Below are 27,249 nucleotides of genomic sequence, written 5' to 3'. Positions count from 1 at the left end.
GTTTACATAAAAAAGCATTCCAATACAGACTTTTAAATAAGCTACTGTAACAACAATATTGATGTTTCTATTAAAGACTGACAAAAAGAGCTCAACCCAAAGGCATAAGTGAGTACTCCAGGACTTTGCAGTTTGCCTAATCAAACATTTTTGGCTTAGCAGAACATATACATTTTAAAAAAAGAAAAAAGGAAAGAAAAAGACAAAACCGACTTCTATTTCCAGTTCAGCTACTGACTGACTGTCTCAAGGAAGCCTTTCATTTTCCAACAGTCTTCTGACTGTAAAAGGGGATTATGCTTACTTACCGCACCGAAAGCTGAGAATTGAGAAGCATAAAGTGCTGCATAGAAAGAAATACAAGTGCTGAGTACTATTACTCCACAGAAAAATAAAGAAAACTGGTTATTTTAAACAAGAAGTTTATTTAAACAACAAGACGCTTTACTTGAAGGGAAAACTATCTAGGATCATTTTTTTTTTTTTTTTAGAGTCATTTACCCCTACTTAGACAGAGATCGCTCTACATGTAACAGCTACGTACAAAAAAGTTATAAAATTGTCCTTGGTTTTACAATGATAAAAGAAAAACATTGAAATTATCCAATCAAACAAGGTATGCAAGGTTTTTGTTTTTAAACAGTGAGAGCAAAATAACTTACTGGAATATAAAGATAAAAGTAGAAGGAGCATGCCACTAACGGAGAAAGGGGCATTTTCACAGAACCAGTTTGTTTTCCCACCCCATCTCCATTAAATGTTGATCAAAACATACCATTGGCCATTTAGTTAAAAAAAATATGCATTATGTCTGTGCACATACACCAGTTACTTTATGTACAATAGAAGGAATAGGAAAAAAAAAATCAAAGAGAGAAGAGAGAAAACTATACTGCAGTAGTCAGGATGTGGCTGAACCAAGTCTCATTTTTCTAATTGTGAATGTGTCGCCTGTGGGAGCACAGTTCTGGAGAGGAAAGTAGCAGGTTCTTTTTTTGTGTGTTTGTTTTGTTTTGTTTTTTTTAGTAAACTCCTCCTGTTTGCTGCTGGAACACATCAATTGTATCTTCATCCTCCATTTCCAACTATAGCAGAAAAGAGAAAAAAGGCTTTCAACTCTTCTCAGGTATCTACTATAGGCCAGCTTGCTCTTACATTTCCTATCTTCATGTTTACTTTTCATGCAACTTAACCAGACCAGCCCCGCTCCCCGCCATCATCATCACTTTGTACATTTAACCTACTTCACCGTAACTCAAAAGCAAAGAAATTGCATGGAAAAAAACCAATGCCAGTTGATAGTCGTTGTCCTAGAATGAATTCTAGCAGGTAACTTCAGGGTGCATTGTATGACTCCTATGGAAAAGATCAGCACTCATAATATTTTAATTCTGTTGCCTACTTTGCCATTGCATCTTCTTTCTCCTATTTACTTCCTCAGTTTACCTCAGAACATTGCCACAATTCCACTTTGCTGATGTTGTTCAAATGTGCAAACTGCTTCAGCTACAGCACTAAAGAAAGCAGACTATAATTAAGGCCCCTAGCCCAACCAGGCAGGAAAACCAAGCACCAGCAAGCACAAAAAAATTAAAAACACTTTACATGGTCAACAATGTAACAAACTGCCAGTGAGGAACAGCAATACTTCATTAACATAATGCTCTTTTTTCAGCGTAGTTTTTACAGTTGATATTCCTGGGATGTTAATGTTACCTACTGACAAAATCTGTACCAAGACTTCGCTATAACTAATGTACGTTATATTTCTAAACGGTCTCAATTTCTGCTCCAGGAAATCACACTAGTCTATGGCATTTACCGCAGCTATAAATAGACTGATCCTAAGCTTCAGCGTAACATGGATGGAGAGAAAAGCACCCTGTTGCCTCAATTATCAGTATCCCAAGTTAAAAAGTTGCCTAGATTGTGGCCAGAAGAGGCACATTCTTTGGAGCAACTGCTTAAAAAATACAGATCTACTAGGAGCCTTCTAAAAACAAGAGTCCCTTATTTCATAACAAGTGGTTCTGAAAAGCATATAAAACTGTATCACTTGGAAAGTCTGATTACACACGGCTACGTGGAGCAGTACAGAAAAATCCTCAGAGTCACAATGAACCATTCTGTTCTCGGGATGGCCTTCGTTTTAACCAGTTACAAGCAGACAGCCCAAACTTCACAGTATTCATTAATTTTATGCCGCTGAAACAGAGCTTCGAATTACAAATAACAGAAAATGACTTTCATATTACAAATGCAAGTTTGCAAACGGGATCTCTGATAACAGCCTGGCAAGCTTTTATAAAAAATAAAGCCATCGCTTCAGGAAAAACTCAATTCTTAACTTACCGATTCTTATCTTGGAGCCGTGACCCAATAAAGCGACAGTTTTACAAGACTCGCCATCTGTACCTATACTTCATTTTCTTACTTTATCGCTACAGTGATACAGACTTATTATTCAAAACACTAAAGAAATCTTAGATTCTATTTCCAATAATTCTCAACTAGTTATACCAAAATAATGGCCAAAAAATACCAAGTTCTATCAGTAACACATACAATTACACAAGTGTTTTGTACGAAACAGAAGCATCAACTCCTGCAGCAAATTTCAAATACAGTTCTTTAGTCTTGCTTCTGTTGTTTACCTGTGCAGGTGTGTCTGTTTCATTAATTGGCTGCCCATCGAACCGGAATCTGATTTGCCTCATTGACAACCCCTGGACAAAGAGAAGTAACACAAAGAGACGTAAGTCTGGTGTAAAAGTACTCGCTAGTTTTCTCTTGAGCTTGTCACTGGAATTGCAGTGTGATCATTAAAAGCCACCGTTCACGATATAGTTTTCGTACTCCCCTCATGCACCGACTTTAAGGCATTTCACTACAAATCCTTGCAGTCTGTTTTGTATTAAAAATTGCATTGTGTCCAATAACTAAGAGAAGCAACAGTGCCCCCACTGCCTGTAAGTTAAAAATAAAGCAATTTCTAGTACACAAGTCTCACCCCGAAGGCCAAGATTTTTAGAGTGCTTTTTAATAATAATTCACCTAAAAATTAGATGCAACACTTTGGATAACAAATGTCAAACAGTAATATTCAATACTCCTTTTTGATCTTCCCCCAAAGCAAAGGTATTCTAAAATACCTTTTCCAGAAATGCAGCCACCATCTATTAGTCTGCAGCAGCAAAGAGTAGCCAATGGGAACTTTGTGACCTTTAATTCCTATTAACAAGACATCAACGGAACAAAGTTTTTCCATGCACAGCTGGAACTTTCAAAAATCTTACGGAATCTTCTACTTCCAGAAACTACTGAAGAGTATTTCGAACTAGCATTTCTACCACACAATAGTCGTTTTGCTGACCTCTTCCATCTCCAGAAGACTACTTCTCCTTCTCGCTTGAGCCAACAGGTTCAAAAAGGTACCTAAAGAGCAACGGTCCCTCCCACTAATAACGTCAGCTTCAAATTCACAAGTTAGTTTTCAAAGGTATTCTACAGCACGCTACATTCTGCAAAGATGAATGAATTGGAGGATACAACCAGAACCAAGAACGTTGCTGTCTACTCCTTTGCCAGTTCTACCCACCCTCTATCTAAAAATACAAGAAGTCGCGCTGGTTTTGAAGTAAATCCAAGGTATTGCATGGCGCTGCTCTGGCATCTCTGAATTAGAAAAGCAGCTTTTGTTGAGCCATGCGAGAGCAGATGTAACACACAAAAGAAAGCTTAATGTAGTAATTATTTTTGAGAAGTTGATTTGTCGGGAAAAATATTTTAATAAAGAATATGAGTAAACTTTTTGGTAAGGCTTTATAGTTCACAGCAAAATGCCTTCTCTAGCCTGACGAAGATTCTGCAGTGTTCCCTCAGAACATCATCTTGTTTAAGAAAACCACGTGGCCAAGTGTCATGGCAGCAACACATTTTGGCACAGGAACATTTGGTTTGAGCTGTTTTCTCCAACATCGTGTTTCTTAAAATATATATTTCCTATTCCAAAAGCGTTGGGTTTTTTGCAGGTTCCCGACAACTTTATGAGCTGAATAAACGAAAGCTGAAAACATACTGAAAAACTGTACCTTGGTGAGATTAGTATCCACCAAAAAATTAGGTATGTTCCATGGATGATTTCATCCCTGCTTATAATAATCGCAAATAGTCTTGATCTTCTAAACATATCATTCAAGGTTTAGTTACTTCCATTTTAGGTCTACTACACGCAATATATTATTTTCATTCTCTAAAGCTGCTAAATTCTCTACGCAGCTTCCACCTCTCCAAAATTAAATCTCAATCCACAGCTTAGGGATTTTAAGATTGAGTAGGAGCCCTAGTTGCTAGTTAGGAACACGAACAAAATCTAACTTTTAGAGACACACAGAACAAATACTTTTAAACGAAGTTTGAGAAGTAAGCACCTAAGAAATAAAATTTAAAGACAAGTCCATCTCCACAGAAATATCCTTTGGATACCTACTAGTTACTTAAAACCAAAATCAGAAACAATGTCTCCCATTCTAAAGATTTAAATTTTTTTTTCCTCCAGTTGACACCTGGGTTTTTTTGCTGGTTTGGGTTTTATTTTTTTTAAAGCAGAGTAGAAATTTAGGTGAGAAGGTTTACTTTTTTTTTTTTTACTTTTGTTTGTTTCCAAGTAACTGAAGTATGAATGGTACTTCTAAAATCACCTTTCCCAGGACTTTACAGACAATTAACCAATCCTCAAACTCCCCAAGAGACAGATATAACTGCACTTCATGTTTGGAAAAAGCAATACACAGTGATTTGCATAATGTAACATGAGTTTGTATGACAGAGCTAGGAAAAATGAGCTCACAGCTTCAAAGATTCGCTAATTTATCCCCAGAACACCCGTACAAGAGCATATTCACATGTTCAGTACGAGCTGATTTTCCCTGTCTTTATCCGGATCACTATCCTATTGTGGCAAAGGGTAAAACAAAGAGGTTTGACCACTCTGTAAATTAGAGTTTGTTTTTCTTGGTGGTGAAACAGTCACCTCAATATTTTATACTGATTTTTTAACTGAGTTCCACGGTTATCACTGAATATTTGTGTTTTAAAAAAAAGAAAAACCTTTCCCAATTCCAAACACTTTTGTAGAGATGGAACTTTTTAAAGGCAGACAGTCATAAAAAAAAAAATCAGGGACAGCACAGGCAAAATTTTCCTAATCAAAAGCTTCAGAAGAAAGCGTTAAATAGCACTACTCTTATACAGGTGGTTTTGAAACTTGCAACAGCTGCCTGCAGCCTAGTAGGGTGCCTGCAGTTGCCGCTACACTAGGAAAATACATTTTTTGTCCCTCAGAGGATTAACTTGACAACTAGGCCACAAGAGAAAAAATAAAGCTCATCACTACAAGCTCCTTCTCGAGCTAGACATTAGACACCTTTAAACGCTGAAATACTCATCGATGTATTGATATTCTCTCATCTCAACACAATACTACTCAGCTGATAAACCAGAAGTCTCTGACCAGACTGAGAAGTTACTCAGTTATAAAAATACTTCTGATTATCACTCCACTCTCTATCCTAAGTTCATACCGCAGGTTCCTAACCCAGCCTTTCCATACTGATATTTTTGAGCAGCAGAGTAACAGTTGCCTCCCAACACTAGACCAATGCAGATTTCACAAAGACAACAACAGACCTTTATTTTACCCGTTTCCTGCCACAACCCCGTCGGTCCACTCTATAACAGATCCCACGAACAATACACTTTCCACAACACAATTCGTTTCTGTTAAGCCTTTATCATTTTGCATATTTACATAGACTTTACTGTCTTCATCTATCTCTATGGAGATCACCTCTCCCCCAGACACCGGTTCTCCTGATGATCATAAAAGAGCCATACCTGTCGTTCACAATAGGCTTTCATTAGTTTACTAAGTGGTGTATGCCTCTTAATCTTAAACTGCACCACCGACCCATCTTGCCCTGCCACCTTCAGATTAATGTGGTCATTGTTTTCAGTCTTCACTCCTTCCTGTTGAGGAAATAAAAGAAAAAAAACCCCCAACATTTTTTTAAAAGGTATGAAACAAGAAGTTAACATTTTACCAAAGTGCAACAGGTCATTAAAAAGGAGGAAATAAAGATATTATAGCTGTTTACCAACTTCAAACTTTGAATTAGGAAATAAAGGTCAGTACTTTATATCTGGAGGGAAAAAAAAAAAGCCACACAAAAAAAATCCCAAACCCTACTAATATTAGTTGTCATTCTTGAGATTGGTTAACATGAAAAGTAGCAATGAAGAGTTACTAGGCCAGTTGTTTTACAACAAATTTAAAAAATAAAAAGTTATTTCTATCAAGGGCACAATAATAGGCAACACTACTGTTCCTAATCAAAGGAATGAGGTTATTTATGTTATAACCATGATCTCCACCACCAGCCAGTCTCTTTCTTAGTGTATCTCAAACTTTTTCCTATCAGTTGAGGTACTTCTGAAGAAAACTTCAAGATACTTTAAAGGACTGAATTTGAAAAGGTGACAAAATCTGAAAATACCCAAACTTTCTCCTTCCAAAAACGATTAAGGAAAAACCCTCCTTAATGAGCAGTCCGGTCCTCTCGCTTCCATTAGAAGCCACACGCAGAAACTGCAGAGAACCAACTTCCAACTCCGCTGCTGGTGTTCTGATCCCGAGTATCACGGCAAAGAGCAGGTTCAGCGCTGCCCAGACCCCAGGCAGCGCCGGCTCCCGAGGTGCCCAGCAGCTTTTCCATCTTTGTTTGCTTCAGGAGGAGCGGGGAGGGCGTCGGATGGCCCCGGCCGGGCTGCGGGTCCCCGCCATGGGACAGATCCCCGCAGGCCGCGCTCCAGGCCACGGCCCCGCCACGCCGGGCGTTATCTTCTGGCGCCTTCAAACTCAGTTTGAAAAGGGGGGGGGGAAGGGGAAAAAAAAAATGTAAAAAAAGGGGGGGTGGCAGCGCGGCGTTCGCTGGTTGTGGTTTTTGTTTTTTTTTTTTGCCGTGGTTGTTGTTAAATTCCTGCTGTCGAAACGCGAAGCTCCTCTCCGCCCGCAGGACCCCCCCGGGCGGTCCCTCCCGCGGCCGCGGCCAGAGGCAGCACAAAAGGGGCAGGGAACGCTGCCCGCCCGCCCGCCCCTGCCGCGGCGGAAAGGCCCCGCCGCGCTCCGGCCAGCACCGCACGGGAAGGGGCTGGCGAGTGCCCCGGCGAGAGGCGGCCTGCGCGGGGGGATGCTGCGCCCCAGCCGCCGCCGGCCGCGCGGGGGAGGCCGGATCCGGCCCCGCGAGGAGGAGGAGGAAGAGGAGGAAGGCGACGGCAGCAACCGCCTCCGGACCTGCCTCTCTCCCTGAGGAGGGCGGGAAGGGAGCCCGGATTCGCCCCCCTCGGCCCCCCCCTTTCCCCGCCGCCCTCCCCGGGGATCCTCCGCCCGCCCCGGGAGGCTGCGGCCCCGGCCCCCCCTCCCCCGGCGGGGCGGGAAGGCGGCCGCGGCCTGGGTGCGCAGGAAAATGGCGCGCAAAGCCGGCGCGGCGGAGCCCAGGCCGACGGCTGGCCGGGGCCGGGCCCGGGCCCGGGCCCGCGGCCGGGGCCCGGCCCTCCCCGCCGCCGCCTGAGGGGCGAAGCGAGGCGGGCGGGGGAGGGAGGCGGAGGGAGCGCGCCTGCCTCACCTTGGGCTTCTCGTCGGCCATGGCGAGTCAGCGATGTCCGGGCCACTCCGAGCGCCTCACAAAGGGGGGGAAGGAACGACCGAGCGCGGCGGCGGAGAGAGGAGAGAGAGAGCGCGGGGAAGGCGGGGGGGGGAGGGAGCGCGCACGCACCGCCGCGGGGCCGCGCCTTGCCCCGTGCGTGCGCGCGCCCGCCCCGTCCGCCGGGCTCTCCCCCGCCCCCCCCCGCCCGGCGTAGCCCCGCCGCCCATTGGGCCGCGGCGGACGGAGGGGGCGGGGTCAGCGCGAGGAAGCGGGGGGGGGGTACGGGGGGAAGGAGCGCGCGCGCGCCCCGGCCGTTACATAACGCGGCGGCGGGAGGCGGAGCGTGCGCGCGCCCCGGCGGCCGCTCGCCCTGCGTGCGCGCGCCCCCCCGCCCGCCGGGCGCAGCGGGCCCAGGCGTGCGGCGGGCATTGTCCTCCTCAAAATGGCCGCCGCGGCCCGGCGGCCCCGCTCCCGCCCGGCCCCGTCTCCTCAGGGCCCCCTCGGCGCTGCTGCCTCCTCCCGCCCCTCGCCCCGCGGGCCCCGCTGGCCGCCCTCTGCGCTCGCCCCACCGGCACCTCTCCCTGGCGCTCCCCCGCCGGTGACCCCGCTGTGTCGGCCTCCTCTGCGGCCTCCTCAAACCTGACACGTTTTCCCCCCCCTACTCACGGCTGTTTCACGGGTGACAGCGATGGAGGCTGTGAGGTCTGACAGCCGCCCGCTGCGCTTCCACGATCCCCAGCCTTTCCCCCGAGGAAGGCGAGGCGCGGGTTTGCCCTGAAATACCTGTCATTTCTGCAGAGGGAACCGAGACCCGCTGTGCCTCTCGGCTGCGTCTGAAAAACGCATCTTGAATATAATTAAAGCAATTGCAGTCCAGGTTTACTTATATTCTTTAACAGGCTGAGGATGGGATGCAGCACCTCAAAAATTGTAATATATAAATAAGAGGATACACCACTAATGATGCGATTCTTTCAAGTTCATTCCGATGGAGGGGAGGAGGAAATTCCCAATAACTCCAGGGATTTCACTGAACAGGTTCCCACAAAACAGTTTCTGAGCCTTTTTTCATCAGCATTACACCCGCCGCCATCGTTTGTCAACCGTTTCTCTGCAGCACAGAGGTGGACAAGAAACGCCACAAAGATGATGACCCTTGTAAACGCTCCAGGGACGGATTTACCTGGTGGGCATTAGTCCACACCGGCGCCGCTCCGCGTGGTGAACGCGCTCCGGATCCCGACGCAGCGGTGGCCGTGTGGTGACGCACACCCTCTGCTCCCAGCGTGACAAAACCCCGGCCTGCGTATAACGCACCTCCCGCACCATTGTGGAGAAGTTACAAGATGGGATTTGTCCAGAATAAACTCCTCAAGTAGCAAAATATCAACCGAAGAGAAACTTAACTTACAAGCAAATACAGACTGCTGCTCACTGTGGATTCTCATCTCCCTCCTCTGCCTTTTATCACATTACTTCGCTTCCCAGTACCTCCCTTCTGCGTGCGGACTCACGGGGACTTTTTTGTTTTATTGCAATTGTATGGAAATTGAAGAAGACGAAGCTGAAGCTGAACCTTTACCCGAGTCCACAGCTGAGAAAATAATGCAGTGGCAACCTTACCTGAGGCATCAAAGATGGCCTGCACCGCCAGCGGAGCTTCCACAAAACACGGGCGGTGAAGTCTTTTACCTTCTCCTTGTAGACTATGCTCCCATAGAGTGTAAATGTTTCCCTCTCCTTCAGTACTCTGAAAGATTAAATCTCATCTAAAATTTCACAGAACCTTTTAGTTTTAGTATTTTACTCCTTCTCAAGAGTCTGTATGAGTCAGTTCTGGAAAAATCAGAGGCACTGGAAGAGCTCCGTCTGACCAGGGAAGGCAACTGAGATGCTGTTTTAAATTGTATCTGAGACTCAAACCGGTACTCCTTTGAGCTGTAGTTTCCACTCCTACCTGTGTCATTTTCCTTGATTTATCATCAAAAGACTGTTCCAATTAGTCTATCCTGCCTGTTTTCCGTGCGTTTAATTACTCATGTTATTATTTTTCTCTTTATTTAAGCTACTGGGAGGCAAGAAGCACCTGTGGCTAGAGAAAACAACGTGCTTCTGTACAAATCCCCCTCGCACAGTCTGACGGTGGCTCAGTCTCCTAGAATCTCCCTTCACCTTTTACTTTAGCTCTGGAGAGCAATGGGCAATGCCATCTGCACCTTCTGAAGTCCATTCTCACCACTGAGAACCAGGACTATACGTGAGAACACGGAAATAAAGCATCTTAAAACCCACTTTACTGCTTCCTACACGGGTTTTTTAAGCGAGACTCAAAACACATGAGGTGCTCTACAGAACAAAAGACAAGTGCCATTTCCCAAAGGACCGTAAGTTCTATTTTTAGAAATGATGCAACATCACAGAGAAGCCACCGCTGTGAGGAAGGGTATCACAAGACCGACGTTGCTCGACGGCCCTGTTTTATGTTGCTCTCGCCACTTCCCCCTCCCGCTTTGGAGCTCTCTGGGCGGCAGGTCCAGGCGGAGGATTTCTTTGGGAGGTGGGATGAAACTCTCAGGGCCTGAGAGCGGCATGAAAGAACTGAATGCAGGAATGGCGTTAAGTGAGACATACGTGAAGCCCAGCATCACAAACGGAACAAACGTGCTTAAAAGGAGACGTGAAAATACGCTCGATTTTACGAGAACGTCTGGGATTTTGTTCCCCCTGCAGAAGTTATACGCACTGAAAAAAGCTGAAAACTGGTTCAGCTACACCCCCATTGATGTCGCCACCAGTTACACAGATCCCCAGTCACAGAGCAGAGGTTTCTACAAACCTCTTATTTACATGGCTTTTCTTCTAATACAGCAACAGAGGAAACTCACATTACAGGAGACCCAGTGGAGCTAACAATAAACGGAGCGCTAAAACCCACAAGGATCACTGGCGAGACAGCAGCACTCGGAGCGAGCAGCAGGGGAGAAGCCACACTGGGAACTACAAAGGACCCAGTCTGGCAGGGTCCGGGCTGCAGCAGAGGGGGGCAAGGGCGAAGCTTTTTGTCTCTCTGAGCTCCTCCTCTTCAATGCACCGAGTTGAAGGGCAGTGAATGGGGAAGCATCACAGTGAGAATTCCAGAGAAATTCCATCTCTGGGAAGAAAATTCCACGTGTTGTTTCCTAAAATATTTCCACGCCTTGTTTCATTCCGGTACAGCAGTTTTATAAGGAAGAAATCCGACGTATCTAGCTCTTGCAGAGCTCTTGGGCTTAATTCTGCACCACCTTCTGAAGAGGGCAGGGAATAGGGGCGTTCAACGTCCGTTCCCTTTCACACTGAGAGTTTAAGACGTTAAGGTTTTTCAGACATTAAGACAGCTACGAGCAGAGTAGCACAAGTGTGCGCTACTGCGCACCAGCAAGCATAACCCTTCAAAACTGCGCGTTACTTTGCAGTTAGGTCAACGCAGGAACAGCAAGCGCACAGTTATCTGAAGGCGTAAGCAAGCGAGTAGGGCTGAAGCTGCCCTCTCAGCCGGGACTCTGAAGGTCTGGGTGGCTTATTCAGGCTTTGCTCTTCATCAATACTCGTTTAGCAGCGGGAATAGAATATATCTTTTGCCTGGGGCACTGCCTGTTCCCTGCCTTCCCTGTTCACGATGCTGATCATTCCCTCTGCTCCCCAAGCCATGAAATAGCTTTCAAACCTCCTATTTTGCAACTTAGCAATTCCCCTCCTCATCAGGCCTTGATTTTTTTGCCTTTTTTTTACTTTTCTTTTCTTTTTCCCCTGACTGGAAAACAGTAACAGAGTTTCTCTTTGCCTTTGCTTTCCTCGCTGGACCCTGAGCCTGTACTCCAAAGCCTTTTTGAGCAATGTGAAGTTCCATGCTGACACGGTGGTTCGCAGTTCTGCTTAATGACATGGACCGGGCAGGCACAGAAGCCTTTTTGCAAGGCGTGCAGGAAGGTCTCCCTTCGGGAGATGTGCTGACCTCCAGCCAATGTTCAAAGGAGGACTAAGAAATGTCAAGATTTCACAGTAAAACACACCTTTCCCGAGATGACTTCCCCAGGAACCAGCCACCTTCCTTGGCAGTTTAAGAGCATCAGACGCTGCAGATACGAAAAGCCACGTAGGCGTTTAGTGAGCGAGCGAAGCAGCGTACCTGCCAAGAGATGGCAGGAGAGGATCCAAGAGCTCCTGGACCAGCTTTTGGTGTCCCTTTACACAGGATGGACCCTGGAGCAGAAGAGGACACTGCCCCACTCCTAGATCCACCACCTCAGTGATCAACACTTCTCTCTCCTTGCTGATGAAGAGAAAATAAGACCAGTGAGAGTGAGGGGCACCCGCCAGGGTTGCCAGGCTTTGCAATAGAGCTGCTAAAGGCTGTCCACCCGCCCTTTGGCTGCCTCTCCCTGCGGGCAGGGCTGTGGTTCCCTACGGAGTGGTCCACAGGGGTGGAGAAGGACAGAAGGAAAGCAAGAGAAACACAGGCGGCACAGGGAAAGGACAGAGGGACGTCCCAGGCACTCGAGCATCCCTCGGAAAGCCGCAGGTGGCGAGTTCTGCTAGCACGGTTGATACCCAAATGAGATCGCGTGGAGAGAACTCCTTAGTCCTTTCCTACGTGGAAAACAAATAGCAACTCCCATCCTTCTAGCAAGGATCTCACTTGCTAGGCAAGTCTCACATTCCCATTAAGGGAGTTAGCCAGCTCTATAGTAATTACGCATTTTAGTTCATTAGTAGGTTTTAGCGATGATGCCCGTACAAGCGGTGGGCTCTGTGTTCTGCAGCGCGCTGTCTGGCAGCATCAGCCATCGCAAGTCTCCTTCTACCGGTCCCACGAAACTGATGCAGTTACAGAAGCAGCACCTGACCCTTAAAGAGTGGTGGCAGAAGCCCTCTTACTGCGGGGTTTTCAGACATCCAGTTTTGATTTGTATCAGGAGCCTTTTTAGTAACGTGTGGAAGGCTATTTTTGCACCTAGAGATCAGCGCTAACACGCTCAGAGGTCTGCAGCAGAGCAGCACCATTTTGTAAGACAGCAGATGAATTTGACTTTGTATAACAGAGATTTGAATACGTGCACATCCCCAAATTCCCCCAACATACAGGACTCTTACGCACAAAAAAGGATGAGCTTTCTTAAAACTGATGAGTCTTACTTTCTCAAGCAGGTTTCTGAAGATTTATTTTAAGTTCTACCCTGCAACAAGCCATTCCTCCCGACTGACCTGAGCGGGCACCACTGCCTTTTCTCAGCACGACTGGTGTCCCACCGTGCTCTTACCAAAGATACCTGCTAGCTTGGTTTTTATTGGAAATGATGGAGGCAGTAGCCAAGAAAGTAAAAAAAAAGGCAATTTAGCAGTGGAGTGTTGCAGCCTTTGTCACATGAGGACAGCGAATGGTTTAAGCTATCTTGAAAAATTAATTCTTAGTGAGCTTCTCTGAAGAGCACCAGTCTGAGAGGGACGGGCTGCTTCTAGCTGCAAGTTCAGCAAGACAGCATCATTAGTATTTTTCTTAAAAAGCGTATCACTGAACACATTTGTTACTGTGAGGAATAGGCAAGAAGTGAGGAGTATGGAGAGACGGGCACGAGAGCAGAATGGAAGGAGCAGCGTGTGTCAGTGTTTCACCACGCCAAGTTATTAACGGATACGCAAGTTCAGTTCTACCGGTGCGTGAGCTCCCAGAGCCAGCAGAAAGGCAGGCGGTCTCCAGCAGCCTCCGCAGGCAAACTCTGCCCAGGCTCTAGCGGGTGTTAACTCCCACCCTGACCCCTGCCAGCCAGGGAAGGGAAAAGATCTCATCACCCCGAGTAAGCGAATAAGGCAGACGTGCCCGGCAGAGCTCTTCCCGACGCCGGCCAGCACGGCGCCCCGGCCTGCTGCCATCGATCGAACGCTTCCTTACGACTCCTTCCCCAGCCTGCGGGGAACCCGCTGCAGTCCTAACGCACCTAAGTTGATTAGTCAGCTTTATCAAAGAGTTTGCCCGAGACCTCCAGCAACTCCGCTCCAGAGAACGTCACCTTCAACAGCCTGGAGGCTCATCTACCTGCAAGCGTTTGAAGCGTGTCAAGGAACACGAGAAGCAGGTTATTACAGGGCAATCGAGTCAATGGAGTGGACACGAAGGCAATGCCCGACCCGCACCGCATCCACGCGGCGCTTAAACCCCCCCAAAGCAGAAAATGAAGGAGATGGAGATGGGGCGGCCTCCCTCCCTCCCTGCCTCCCTCCCGGGTACGAGGAGGAGGAGGCACAGGCCCGCCCCGGAGGCCTCGGGCAGCCCCCGGCCCCCGCCCGAGAGCCAGCGCTCGGAGACCCCCGGGCGGCACCAGCCCCCCGGGGCTCCGGGGGCCCGGCCCGGCCCCTCACCCGCGGCCGGACGCGGGGAAGCGCCCGAGGCGCCTACGGGCGAGAGCGGAGCGGGGCCCGGCCCGGCCCCGTCCCGCCCCGGCGGGGCCTTTGGAGCCGGCGGCGCTTCCGGGGCGAGCGGCCGGCGCCTGCCCCAAGCCGCGGGGACCCGGCGGGCCCCTTCCCCCGGCCGGCGTCTCCGCTGGGGCCGGCGGCGCGGCGGGGAAGCGCCGGAGCTCGGCGGGGCTCGGCGGCGGGGCGGGCGGCGGGGCGGGCAGCGCAGGCAGCGGGGCGGGCAGCCGCGGCGGGGCCTCCCCGCGCTCAGGCGGGCGGGGAGGCGGGAAGGGAGCGCGGCCGCCGCCATGGAGGAGCTGGACGCCGAGCCGCCGCTGATGGTGCGGGCCGGGGAGGGCCGGGCCGGGCGGGTGCGGGGCGGGGCGGGGCGGTGCGGGGCCGCGGGCGCCTCTGACGGGCCGCCGTCCCCTCACAGGTGGTGCCGGGAGCCGACCCCTCCGCCAGGCAGCTCTGCTTCGCCTGGGGCCCCGCCGAGGTGCTGGTGTGCGAGACCCTCTTCGGCCGCAGAGGTGGGTCCCGGTGCCGGTGCCGGTGCCCGTCCGGGGGCGAGGGCAGGGCGGGCCGGGCCGGGCGCGTCCCCCCGGGGCGCTGACGGGGCTGTGTTGCAGGCAGCGGGGAGGGAGGGCCGAGCTCCTCCCGCGTCTTCGTGGTCCGGCGGGATCAGGACATCTACATCCAGACCTTGCGGAAACTCTTCAACGAGTCGCACGGGATCTTCATCGGCCTCCAGCGCAGCGAGGAGGAGCTGCCGGGGAAGTCGAGGAAAGCGCAGTGAGTGGACGGGGAGGGCGGGCGGCACCGCCGGCGCTGCCCCTGCTCCCGCCAGGCGCAGGCCGTTGACTTACGCTTGCCTCCAGCGAGGCCAGCGCCATCCACCAGGCTGCTTAGAGCTGCTGCAGTCGCCAGCAGTGCAGAAAAAAAGACTGATTCGGGGTAGTTTTACAAAACAAAGCCCCGATTCTTCCAATAACCACGCTGACCAACGCCTTTGCTTGCGTGTGTCCAGCCACCGCACACAGCCTCGCTGATCCCCGCCGGATTCACCCACGTACAGGGAGTCTCTGCTGCTGCAGAGAAACTTGCGGGGCTTTAGTGGACAACAGGCGTGAGACTCAAACAGCTCTCCCTAACCGAAGGCTTTTTGTGTTTGGCAGATTGGTTCAAGTGAGTAAAAACTACCGCTCGGTGATAAGAGCCTGTATGGAGGACATGCACCAGGCAGCTAGTAAGTTTGTTTGTTCTCTTACTGCAATAAAAGGAAATGCTATTTGTGATTATAAAAGTAGCATTTCAATTGTAAGTTATTGCAACTACTGTACAATAGCATGCATAGATTTCAGTAATTATCAAGGCTCCGTTTCCATCTGGGAGATTTCCAAGCTGGTTTGTAAATCTGGTCAGAATTTTTTTTTTTTTTTTCCCCACTGTGTTTTAACTGATTTTCTGGAGACTTGCAGTCATTTCATATCTCAGGTTGCAGTTTTATGGGAAACTGAGGCCAAATTAACAGCTTGCTTCCCCCCCCCCCCAAAAGTTGGAGATTTTACTCTTCCCTTCCGTCCCCGCCCTGTAGCCATACCCAGATTTGCACAGGATTTATTAAAAAAAAGCTATAAAGTTTTATATAAAAGCGAGCTTTGCCATGTGTGTACTCATTTAGGTCTGTGCTTGATGAGTGATCGGGTATTGTTGTCTTTATTTATGAGCCCAGAAAGGGCTGTGAAAGGGAAATGTGTTGCTCTTTGACTTTCCTTATTCTTCCCTCAGTTTCAGCCCGGGACCCTGCCCTGCACAGCCAGTATAGCACTCAGGTAAGCCGCAGTCGTGTCACGTAGTCACAACTGAACACGAATCTCTGGCTAGTAAAGTCACCGAGGCCAACGCTGGCAGTAAGGCAGTTTAGATTTAACTCTGGCTTCGTATATTGGATGCAGTTTGTAACCAAGAATAAATGGGAATAGATAGTTAGCTCCGTTATTTCTAAAACAAGAAAAAGGTGCCCAACGTCTGGATTCGCTGCCATTTCTTGAACATATATTCGGTGTTGCAGGTGTGATGTTTTCTTGTCACCCTAAAGGCAGCCATGGGCCAGTACTCACCTGTCGGAAACTTCACCTCTCAAACACTCAGGTTCCAACCAACTGCAGCTGAGCCTTGCAGCCAGCTCTGGATGTTCCCCGTGAGCTGTCGGACACCAGAAGGTGTTACGGGAAGAGCAGAGTGCTCACAGTGGTTTTGTCCTGTTAGCTGCACTGATGTTGCTTCACTGGCCTTTCTTTCTTCCTTGCTGTGCTGTTTGTAATGTTAAGTCTTGGAAGTGCAAAAAGGCTGAAAAAGACTGTACTGTTTTGTATTTCGCGCTGATGACAGATTATCATCGCATCTCAATACACAAACAGCTTGGCTATTTTTGGAGCTGAACGGGTGTAGACAAGTTTGGCCCGATTCTCTCTTTTCGTTTGTATCTCTGACTGTCAGTATGCCATTTCCCTCTCTGTAAGAGCTGACCTTAACTGACCAGTTGCTAGGGACAGCAGATACCTTTGTGTGGTTAAAGAAAAAGACCTAACTGGAATAATTGCTAAATCTGAAACATGGCCCTGCTTTTTTCAGGTTTCTATTCTCTCTGCAATGGAGCTGATCTGGAACCTGTGTGAGATTCTGTTTGTTGAAGCAGCTGCAGGTAAGCAGTGAAGTATCCTGATGTTAAGACTGAAGGGCTTTTTGTTTGCATATTTATTTTTTTTTAAATATATGTAGCATCCATTGTGTCGTATCTTAATATGTTTTAGAGATATGACAAGTGTCAGTAAGCCTTTTAATACCTCTTCTCCCTCAGTAAATTGCCTTCTTCATATCGAATTATGTGAAGCTATTAGATTTGCCGTCTACTTCTTCCCCTCATGTGTAGTACACTACAATTAAATTGTCTTTTTTACAGAAAGGTAGTGAAGAAGAGGGATATCAAAAGTTGTTGCCAATTTATTTGACTTTTAAGCATAAACACATCTTTAAGCATCAAATATGTTGATGTCAACTAACATTTACTCATTCTCTGATGCAGCTCCTTTAACTTCAGGATGCCGGTTTTGAATTCAGTTTGTTTATACCAGCATTTTAGAGAAGTAAATAATTTCTTAAGGAAATCAGATTATGCAAACAAATATGTTACTTGCACAGTCCCAGAATTCAGAAGAGAGATTCACAAATGATGGATTACTTAATCTGAAGAAAAGTTAATCACCTAGTGCCAGATTTCCTCTTCACATTCAGTTAATAATAATGAGTTGATGCTAAATTAAACAGAAACATTCTGTGTGTCTTTTGGCATTGCAAGATTTATGATCTGAATCACTCACCCTTTATTTTATTTCTTCAAGTAAGTGGTTAGGGTTTTCTGCTGGACCTTGCTGCTGTTCTGTCTAAAATTGCCGCACGGAAATCTGTCAGCAGCCTGGTGCTCCCACAGCTTGGCTACTTCGGGAACTCTGTTCCTTATTAATTTGAGCGTGGCAGATAGAAATCCAATTAGTAAACCTCATCTAATGATTGTCAAACCATTAAAGTTAGAAGCACGTAAAATAACAGTTTGGGAACAAACAGCTGGGAACTAAAGGAATGATATCTTCTCTGCATAAAGCTGGTCCCCTTCTGCTTCGCCTCCTTGACTGGGTTCGACTTCATGTCTGCGATGTGGACAACATGGTCCGTGAAGTCCTGAGCAGTGAAAATCCATCGAAACACGAGCTCTTCTGGAATGTGGTGAGTATAGTCACCTGTAAGATTCTTAAACAAAGAGAGTTCACGCCTGTGTGTTTCGCCTTCCTCCTCCCCACTCGACACTAGACTGCACCTCAGAAACTGATACCTAGGACACCGCCATGCCTGCCTATATAGGTTTTAAGGTGAAGCCGTTCTGACGATCATCCTACCCCTCATTCCCATCCTGATCCTTTTGCTTTCGTGATCCGTAGAGGTCAGGACTTACACTGTGTATTTGAATTAGCAGGGCCTACGGTTTAAGCATTTTAACTCCGCTTGACTTGCCTAAATCAGAAGTTAAACTTCCCCTCTGATGGTCTTCCTGGGTGTTTGTAGCCTTGCACAGCGTGGCGCTCACAGACGGGTGGTTTTTGCAGGTGGATGTCTTTGTGCTGCAAGGCCGAATGGATGAAGCACGGCACTTGCTCTCCAAGGAAGCCAGTGCCAATCCCGCGTCGGTGAACATGTACAAAATCTTGGATGACTTGATGAAGAAGATGCCTGTGCCCAGTGTATGTACAAAGGGGACTTGTTTCATGCAGTTCCACTGGGAGAAGAGAGCCGCCTCTGATGTGGCTCCTGTAACATCACAATTTGCTCACCATTAAAACATCTCAGTCTTAATCCTTTACAGTAATAACGTTTGTTTTCTTGAATTGCCCAAAAGACCCAACCATTCAGATAAAAGCCTGTTCGGTGACAAACCAACATAGTTAGAAAGATCATTTTTGCAGCAGGATGCGTTATCCAGCTGTCTGAAACAGTTCCTGTTGAGAACTGTTCCCTTGTACAGAATATTCTCTGGAGACTTTACCAGCAGAGCTTCCCTGTGTTGCGGTGATCTCCTCTTGGAGGAAAAACTGCAGCTGCATCACGGTAATCTTTCACGGGACCCCTCTTAAGGTCCTTTGCCTTATTTAGATGAGGAAAGTAAGACACTTCAAATGCAACTGTAGGACAAGGAAAAATTTGATGGTAGCCCCGTGTTTAGCTTTTTACCATGAACGACTCAGAGTTCAGCCCAAGCGCCTGTTGTGATTTGACTTGGTGTTTTCTTTATTTTATGCATCTCCTCCTCTGTTCAGCTTGGCAACACCCAGACGCTGACCGAGATGGAGCTGAAATGGCAGCACTGGCATGAAGAATGTCAGCGGTATCTGCAGGATGGAACTTTTGCTTCCAATTCCCACATGGAATCCATCTGCAAGGTCTGTTTTTGCTGGGAAGGAAGGAAACTGTGGACAAATATTGGATCCATCCTTGGGTATTTCAGGAGCCCTGTGTAGCCATAAGTAACTTGAATATTCTGGGTGATCTGTTCATTAAATCAGGAGGTTTCAGCCAGTCTTCTGTACTGCGTTCTTTGTTTTGCAAGTCTTTGCAAGCCTGAGCAGATTGTTTTCTCTTCGTGTCCAAGGCCATAAGGCCGATTGATGAGGAAACGGGGCTCTGGGAAGGCCCTTTGTCCTCTGTTACGTAATTTTGATTAAATCCTCAACTTTGCAAAATGGGAGTGATGCCTCTGAAGAGTTACGATGCAGCTGTGTACCTTGCTGAATTTGCAGAGTTACTCCTGTGTTTTTCTCCCGTTAGATCCTGCTGGGAGATGAGGATGCCATACTGGAGAAGAAGGAACTCATGACTACTTGGTACCACTTTCTGGTTACCCGACTCCTGTATTCCCATCCGACTGTGAAGCCAATGGAACTGCGGTTTTATGCACAGGCATGAAATAGAATTATTTTTGTATTCTCCACCGTTTCATGCACACAAGGGTTACTGTACTTCAAGAAAAACTTTGGGAGGGTTGACATCTTACAGCAACTATGTAACTATAAGACATTTCCTAGAATTTGTAAGTGGACTGGGAGACTGATACAGCAGACAAATAATTGTTGAAGACCAACTCCCTTCAGTGTCTCACGTTACCAGTCTTGTTCCTGCAAATTGTTTTCCCTGTTTCCTTATGCTAAAATAAGGAAAAATCCTTTTTGTTAATGTGTTCAGTCTCTATGTCCTATTCTTTCCCATAAAATAACCTAAATGAGGCTGCTACATCCAAACAAATGTCTTCCTTCTCCCACCTCACAACTTCTGCATTTATCATGTCTTGTAATCTTATTCCACAGTCTAGCATGGACCTGTTCCTGGGCGGAGAAAGCAGCCCTGAGCCTCTAGACACGATTTTAATGGCAGCCTTTGAATTTGAGATGCATCAAGTGATCAAGGAATGCAGGTTAGGTTTTAAGGTTTTTGATTCTCTAGTTGTACAGTATTGCTTCTGTGCGCTCCCACAGTAACTGGGGCAGAGGATAGGGGTACAGCCCGCCCCATTGGCCTTTCAAAGCGTTTAGCAAAAATAGGTGAAGCAGGCAGCAATTAAAAGTATTCCATTGGGTCTGGGACAGTGCAACCAGACGTTATGCTGTACCATAGCTTCTGTATGGGTCAGAACCGCCTGTGGAAAACCTGACGCGTTCCTTTGCAGTGGGGGGCTTAGTTTTTTCTTTCTTTTGCTTGCTTCAAATACAGCATTGCCCTGAGCAACTGGTGGTTCGTGGCTCATCTGACCGACCTCCTGGATCACTGTAAACTCCTGCAATCTCACAATCTCTAGTGAGTATTTATTTGCATTGAATATTCAGACACCCAGAAGCAAGGATGACTGAAGCAGCATGGGGATTCTGGTTGAAAAGGAGCATTTTGGGCACTTACAGAAGATGGAGAATAAAGGTGGTGCGTGTGCCTCTGAAGTCACAGAGCCCAGAGGCGCTGAGAAGCAGCAGCAGTTGGTGACCTGATGAATTTGACATGCTCTGCAGCAGTGCCTCGGTACAATGTTAGGATTTTTTTTAAAATACAGTTTTATCTGAAATATAATCAAGGGCCCAAATGTTTGTGATTATTGGGAATGGTAAGAAACTAATCTAAAAAGAGTTTTCATAATTATGCTTTGAATAAATTCAAGTTTGAGCAATTGAATTTTGCTCTCTGAATTTCCTTGAAGTTTCAGTTTCTTAAAGCACTTCTTTGAAGCGATATCTGCTAAGTGCCGTAAATATTTGGCAGGTCTCCCCAAGGAGAAAGCTGACCGGCACGCTTAGGCCTGAGGCACAAAGCTTGCGAAGATTGCCTATGGAAAACCATGCTGCGTAAATGAAAAGTACTTGTGAAATAAAATCAGCAGGTTTTTCAATGAGGTGCAAATAATAATGCCTGTTTCTTTTCTCTCTTTCCCCCCCCCCCAGCTTTGGTTCAAATATGCGTGAATTCCTTCTGCTAGAGTATGCCTCAGGACTCTTCTCCCACCACAGGTAGCAACACTTTTTTTACTCAGAGGACAGACTGACATCGAGGCAGCCAAAGCACAGAACTGCACATTAATGAAGTAAAAAGACAGAGCTTACAGGAGCCACTGTTTCAGCAAAGGTGTCCCTAAGGATCACACGACACTAGCACGCTTCCTTTCCTGAATCAAAGATGAAAGCTATCAGACCCCACCAAGCGTATTGTATCAGAACCCACCAAGCGTACTGGCCAGGACAGAACTGCTCCCGCCACTGTGGCTTTTTGGTACAGAGCAACTTGTACCAAAGCACCTGGGAGACGCGGGGGTTCCCAAGCTGTGTAACAGGCAGCTGGGAGTTGGTAGAAAGTAAAAGCCATTTTAGGTCTGAACACTAAGTTCATCAGAGCAGACCCAGATTCTCCTTGTGGCTTTACTGTTGTGCTTATTTAAGATATATATGATTGGAATGCTTGATGATTTTTCTCTCCCCTCCCAGCCTGTGGCAGCTGGGGGTAGATTACTTTGACCACTGTCCAGAGTACGGCCGGGTGTATTTGGAGCTTCACATTGAGCGGATACCCCTTAACACCGAACAGAAGGCCCTCAAGGTGCTGCGGATCTGCGAGCAGAGACAGATGCATGAACAAGGTGGTCGATTTTTAAATCTCATTGTTTTGTAGTGATGCAAGTGGAACTACTGCAACTAATTTCTTCCCTCTTCTCCTATGTTTTCTCCTAAGTTCGTAGCATCTGTAAAATCATGGCCATGAAAGCTCTGCGGAATAATCGCTTGGGCTCTGCCCTGTCGTGGAGCATCAGAGCTAAGGATGCGGCTTTTGCTACGCTGATATCCGATCGGTGAGTCCGAAGCTCTCGGGCGATGCTGCTGTAGTGGGTGGTTGGGTCGGGGAGAAGGACCCGAAAAGGTCCTGCTGCCGGCAGGTGGGGGTTGTCTTTCCCTCAGACCAAGTACCTGCTTCCGGACTAGAAAATGACATCCTTGGGTACTCTCATCTGCAATACCTCGCTGTTCCTGTTCTACTTCATGAAATCTAGAGATGAAACAGATTGGCTTTCCCCAACCGTCCAATCCTCTCAGACCTTGCTTTGATAAACATTTCTTTTGGCGACAGCTCTGCCTTACGCAGGGCTGTTTGATGGACTGCACAGGGAACTGGCTGGGTGGAGGACAATCCCCTTCTGCGCTTTATCCAGCGGGTTATTTTTAACCAGCCTACTTCACCGTGCAGTCTCCAAACAAGTCCCTTAAGCCACCATTTCTGGACAAAATCTCAAGCCACGATTATAACATGTAACAAACAGGAAAGTTTTATCGTGTCCCTGGCGTTGCATGAGCTTGTGACGATATCTGACCTCGCAGGGGTGGGAAGGTTGTTACAAAATGGAGGAGGATGCTAACACTTAGCTTAGGCCTAGACCAAACATGTGGCGACTCTCTTTATGGTTTTTAATCTCTAGCAATCCACGCCCTGTATTTTTTTGCTAATTGGAAATAGGCAGGTGCCAATCTCTTTGCATAGTTAGAGTATAATTTTGAAGTCACGCTCTGGGTAGATGGCCAGGCAATACGCTATCTTCAGCAGTGAAAAAAGGGAGTAGTAGGAGATTGCTGGGGTGCTTTTTCATTTGGTTTTGAGGGAGTGAGAATCATTTTCTTTCAACAGAAGGTGAAAGAAAACCATCACAGGAAGCAGCTCTGAAAAAAGCAGCAGAATGAAGGCTGTGACAAAACAGATGAAAAGCTTTTAGAATTATTTCTGTTCCTGCTGCTTGTCAATGTTTTTTACACAGCAGAAAAATAGAGCTTTTGTTATGATCTGGGAGTGTTATTTATGCACCCACCAGCCTCAGCTTCCTCTGCTCCTTCCTTCACTTACTCCTTTTAAAGAATAGATCGCAACTACCACAAAATCTAGCAGAGTAAATAGTGTCTGTTAAACGCATGTTGCACCACTTCGTTGGCCACTCCCAGGAAACATTCTGATGTCTTCTGAAACCCTCCCGGGAGGTTGATTAAGATGGAACTCAGTTGTACAGTGAAGTTTTCTGGGAAGGGATTAGGAGCTGCAAAGTGAATGGGTACGATGTTCTCCCCGCTAAGCTTTTATTGTGCTTTACTTTCTCCCTAGATTCCTCAAGGACTACTGTGAAAGGGGATGCTTCTCTGACCTAGACCTCATTGATAATTTGGGGCCATCCATGCTGCTTAGTGACCGGCTAACATTTCTTGGTAAGAAGCGTCTACAGTTTTCATTCTGGTCTGTTATTTAGAACACAGTTAACTCCGCGGAATTATTTAGATTTGTCTCTTCCTCCATCTGGCTACCTCCTGTTATAGCGATGAGGGGAAAGCAGATGACGGAAGGTGATTTGGGATGCAGCCTGCTTGCTACCGGGAGACTGCATTTCCGATTGCACTCCCAGTAGGCGTCTGTGCTGCGCGGCTTTGAGCAGGACAGCATTCAATTCTGACACTTGTGGGCTTCCCCCTTCCAGACTGCATCACTGCCTAGAGAGACTCTGGAAGATTAGCAAGCACAGTCTGGCAGACCTTAGGGGGCTTCCTTGGAAGAGTAAACCCCTGGTTTAAGTTATTTTGACAATGTGATAATTTTACTGACTTCACAAAGTTCTCCAGAATCTCCACATCTTTTGTTGGTGCAGCGTGCCAATCCCAAGCTCACTCAAACACAAGATCTCTCCTGCCCTTTCGCTGTAGCGGTTGTGCCAGATACCGGCGGAGGGCCTCCGGCTGGTTTCCTTCACACGCTGCAGCTTCCTTCTGCCGGCTGGCACAAGCGGGGCTGCGGTAACCTGTCCATCTGGCTGCAGCTGCTCTGCGGCCTTTGATTAACGGGCCAAGACAGGAACTTGAGCTAAAGCGCACCTCTCTGCGGAGCTGTGCCGTTAGCAAGCCCAGTTCCCGGGGCCAAAATCTAATGGGAATCTGGAGTAGGTGTTGGCAATTGGACTGGCTCCCTGCTGGCTGACACCGGCATTACAGCGAGGGTGAGCCCGAGTTTGATCTGCTCCCGTTTGGTCCAGGCTTGCAAAACTGGAACTGTATTTCCTTCATTTAAACCTTATCTGAAATTAAGCCTAGAAGCTAACTGTGCCTTAGCAAACCGGTAATCCCTCCTATCTCTGTATGCCCAGCGTCACCCGGTGGCCCTTGCATCAGCCCCAAAGATTTGCCGTTTAATTCTGTAACCGTGTTTATAAACTGTGTTTACAGAGAAATGCCCTCCCTTTCGGCTTTTTATAAAAAGATCCTGAAAGGCCTGAAAATATTCCTGCTTGGTTTTCCTTTGGGGGTTTTAGACTCATCAGGGGTACTTTTGCTGGACAACTTCCACATGTCCCTGTCTTGAGCTCAGACATTAGGCAAAGGTGAACCCGAACGGGAACCATTACTGCCAGTATTTTGCCAGTTTAGTGGATACGAATAAAGCTGCAGAATAAAACTCACTTTCGTCCTCAGCCAGTTCTCCTGTGCTGGACAGTGATCTAACCAATTCCTACCGAACGCAGGGCTTCCCACATGAACAAAGATCTCGGTTTCCATTTAAACAGTCAGGGAGACAGCGAAGCCTTTCAGACCTCCTGGTATTCTGCGCTCTCAGAAAGACCATTCACCCCCGCCTCTCCCCTCCCGTCCCTGGCGTTTGCAGACGCCGCCAGTCTCTCTGAGCCGCTCGCGCCGTTGCTCACCCCACAAATGCTCAGCACCAGACAGCACCACTCAGCAAACAGGCTGCTTCAAACAGCAAACCTTACCAGGACCAGTAACAGGTTTTTGGCGGCCTTTTCAGGCAGCCTCCATTTTCACCTCACACATGAGATTCCCACTCCCCCACTCGGCTGCTGGGGAGACTTGGTGCAGTTGGGGCAGCTCCGCCAGAGGCTGCCTGGGAGCCAGGGCGCCACCCGCCATCGGTAGCCCGGGCCCAGCAGGCGCTGACGCCCTTTACCCCCCACCCACGCCCCTGTGTAGGGAAGTACCGGGAATTCCACCGGCTGTACGGGGAGAAGCGGTTCTCCGAAGCTGCCAAGTTGCTTTTGATGTTGATGACGGCTCACATTGCTCCTTGCTCCTTCTGGATGACCCTGCTGACGGACGCCCTTCCCCTGCTGGAGCAGAAAGAGGTGAGCAGGCTGGTCCCGCAGGCCCCCCGCCCCCTTTCCTTCCTTCCTGACCAGTCTCAAACTGGTGACCCCCTTTCTGTCCCCGGGCTGGGACTGGCACTCCCAGAGCAAAGGAACCGTTGGTGGCAGCTCCAGAAGCGCACGGCTGTTCCAATGGCCCTCGCTGGGCGCACGCAGCACCCGGGACAGGATAATCAACGCTTAACTTGGTTCCCCGCTTTTAGAAAACAGTGGCAGAACACCTGCATGCTGCTAATTTAAATACACACCGCGCCCAGTGCTTCTGGGACTTGGCCTGGCCCTTTTTCCAGTGTGCTTCCTTCTCCTGAGCTCGATTTTTGCTTTAAGATCCCTCAAGAAAACGGCCATTCAGTAATTACAGAGCCACGGCTGGATAACGGCCCCAGCGCCTGCTCTGACCTCACAGCTGACCCTGCCTTGCGCGGGAGGTGGCACTAGAGACCTCCCAAAGGCGCTTCCAGCTGAATTATCCTGAGAAATCCTTGCTTTAAAGGGTCGGAATGGATCTGCGGGAGCGTGGAGGCATTCTCTTCCTCTCGGTTGCGTTACCTTCTCAGACTGCGTGATGTTGTCATAAACTTGATCGTTTTCAGTCATGCTTCCGTTTCCACAGGTCGTATTTTCAGCAGAGCAGACCTACGAGTTGATGCGATGCCTGGAAGACCTGACAGCAGGGAAGTCGGACAGGCAGAAATTGCAGGTAGCTCCTGTTTTGAGGACAACTGGGAATGAATCGGGGCTGTGGGGAGGGCTGGGGCAAGCGAACTCTGAATTTCTGTTCCGACGTGGGGGCAGAAGAGAGGGAGAGCCCCAGTTACCGAGGCTGGAACGGGGTGTTACCTTTAAGGGCCGGCCCAATGAGGCATCATCGAGAGATTTGAGTATACACAAAACCGGAGGAGCGCTTCCACTCCTCGCTGCCACTGATGTGGATCGGGCTGTGATGCTTTTCCAAGATAAATCATTGCAAATTAGGTGGGCAATGAAAAGCGGAGCCGCTGCCATCTAACAGCTCGAGCTGTGAAACGTTCCAGGCGCAGAACGGAGCCGTTTGCTCCAGACGCAAACCTCTGCAGCTGCCAGAAAAAGGAGAGGCTTGGCAGAGATCTAAAAAGCAGGAAAGGTCAAAGGAATGTAAATGTAAAACATGAAAGGAGGAAAGAGCTTTTGCTCTTCTCGGGAGGTCCCTGCGACAGGTAAACACGCGAGCCCTCGTCCTCTCACTGACCTGCGTCCTGACCGCCCGCAGCCCCGGAAAGGAACCCACCGGCAGCGCCTTCCTGCGCGTAGCAGCCTAACCCAAACTCTGCTCGCTTTTAGGATGACGACGTCGAGACTATGAAAGTGGAAATGCTGAGGCTTGCTCTTGCACGAAATCTCGCACGAGTCATCGTCAAAGAAGGCACCTTGGAAGGGTCCTGAAGACAGCAACACGTGATTTCGCTCATCCTCTGGGGCTCCCTGTACATAAACCTGACTGCTTTTCTAAGAATAAATGTCTTGTTTTGCATATTGCTTGGGGATTTGTTCTTGTCTTCCATAAACAGAACTTTAAAAAAAAAGAAGTAACTTTTAAAAAGGAGCTGCATCAAAACACCGAGGTTGCTCTGGCCCCTCCCCGGGGCAGCAAAGCTCATTGCAACGGCAGCAGAACCGTGCCTTTCCCCGCTGCTTTACCTCTTCAACCCCAGGACTGAAAGGAAGCCCACCTTGTAAACCACCGGGGCTTCAGAAAACCGCAGCGCTCTGGTTTCGCTTAGTTTGGATGGTCTGGAGGCGGCGCGTTGAGCGTTAGGATGCCCAGAACAGCACCGTACTCCACGAGCCGTCGTTAGGAAGGGCCAGCCAGGGAGCCAC

At 48.3% G+C, this 27,249-nt stretch overlaps 2 protein-coding genes across 7 annotated transcripts; one reads left to right on the top strand and one right to left on the bottom strand.

The window, feature by feature from the left end:
- Nucleotides 1–405: 405 nt before the first annotated feature.
- Nucleotides 406–7,887, bottom strand: SUMO2 (small ubiquitin like modifier 2). 2 transcript variants are annotated; one of them, XM_087750384.1, is made up of 5 exons: nt 7,683–7,887; nt 5,896–6,027; nt 3,153–3,231; nt 2,655–2,726; nt 406–1,085 (listed from the first exon to the last, which is right to left on the bottom strand). In XM_087750384.1, exons 1-4 carry the CDS (start codon nt 7,701–7,703, stop codon nt 2,677–2,679), a joined length of 282 nt encoding a protein of 93 aa, XP_087606510.1. In that variant the 5' UTR covers nt 7,704–7,887; the 3' UTR covers nt 406–1,085; nt 2,655–2,676. The 2 variants fall into 2 exon arrangements, with proteins under 2 accessions (XP_087606510.1, XP_087606509.1); XM_087750383.1 differs by lacking the exon at nt 3,153–3,231 and having other exon boundaries at nt 7,683–7,873.
- A 2,105-nt stretch (nt 7,888–9,992) lies between these two features.
- NUP85 (nucleoporin 85) lies at nt 9,993–26,902 on the top strand. 5 transcript variants are annotated; one of them, XM_087751066.1, is made up of 19 exons: nt 10,003–14,473; nt 14,569–14,662; nt 14,766–14,924; nt 15,308–15,378; nt 15,921–15,964; nt 16,767–16,836; nt 17,794–17,915; nt 18,293–18,427; nt 19,001–19,123; nt 19,509–19,640; nt 20,045–20,151; nt 20,448–20,531; nt 21,164–21,229; nt 21,701–21,852; nt 21,945–22,062; nt 23,355–23,455; nt 25,220–25,371; nt 26,006–26,088; nt 26,713–26,902. In XM_087751066.1, exons 1-19 carry the CDS (start codon nt 13,840–13,842, stop codon nt 26,732–26,734), a joined length of 2,469 nt encoding a protein of 822 aa, XP_087607192.1. In that variant the 5' UTR covers nt 10,003–13,839; the 3' UTR covers nt 26,735–26,902. The 5 variants fall into 5 exon arrangements, with proteins under 5 accessions (XP_087607194.1, XP_087607191.1, XP_087607192.1 ...); XM_087751064.1 differs by having other exon boundaries at nt 10,004–14,473; nt 26,006–26,092; XM_087751067.1 differs by having other exon boundaries at nt 14,435–14,473; nt 14,762–14,924; nt 26,006–26,092.
- Nucleotides 26,903–27,249: the final 347 nt, after the last annotated feature.

The sequence above is a fragment of the Nipponia nippon genome, unplaced genomic scaffold, assembly GCF_047370975.1.
Source record: "Nipponia nippon isolate SJK-2023a ecotype South Korea unplaced genomic scaffold, ASM4737097v1 scaffold_14, whole genome shotgun sequence".
In the NCBI taxonomy this organism is placed as follows: domain Eukaryota; kingdom Metazoa; phylum Chordata; class Aves; order Pelecaniformes; family Threskiornithidae; genus Nipponia; species Nipponia nippon.
This window is presented reverse-complemented; position numbering and strand designations above follow the sequence as displayed.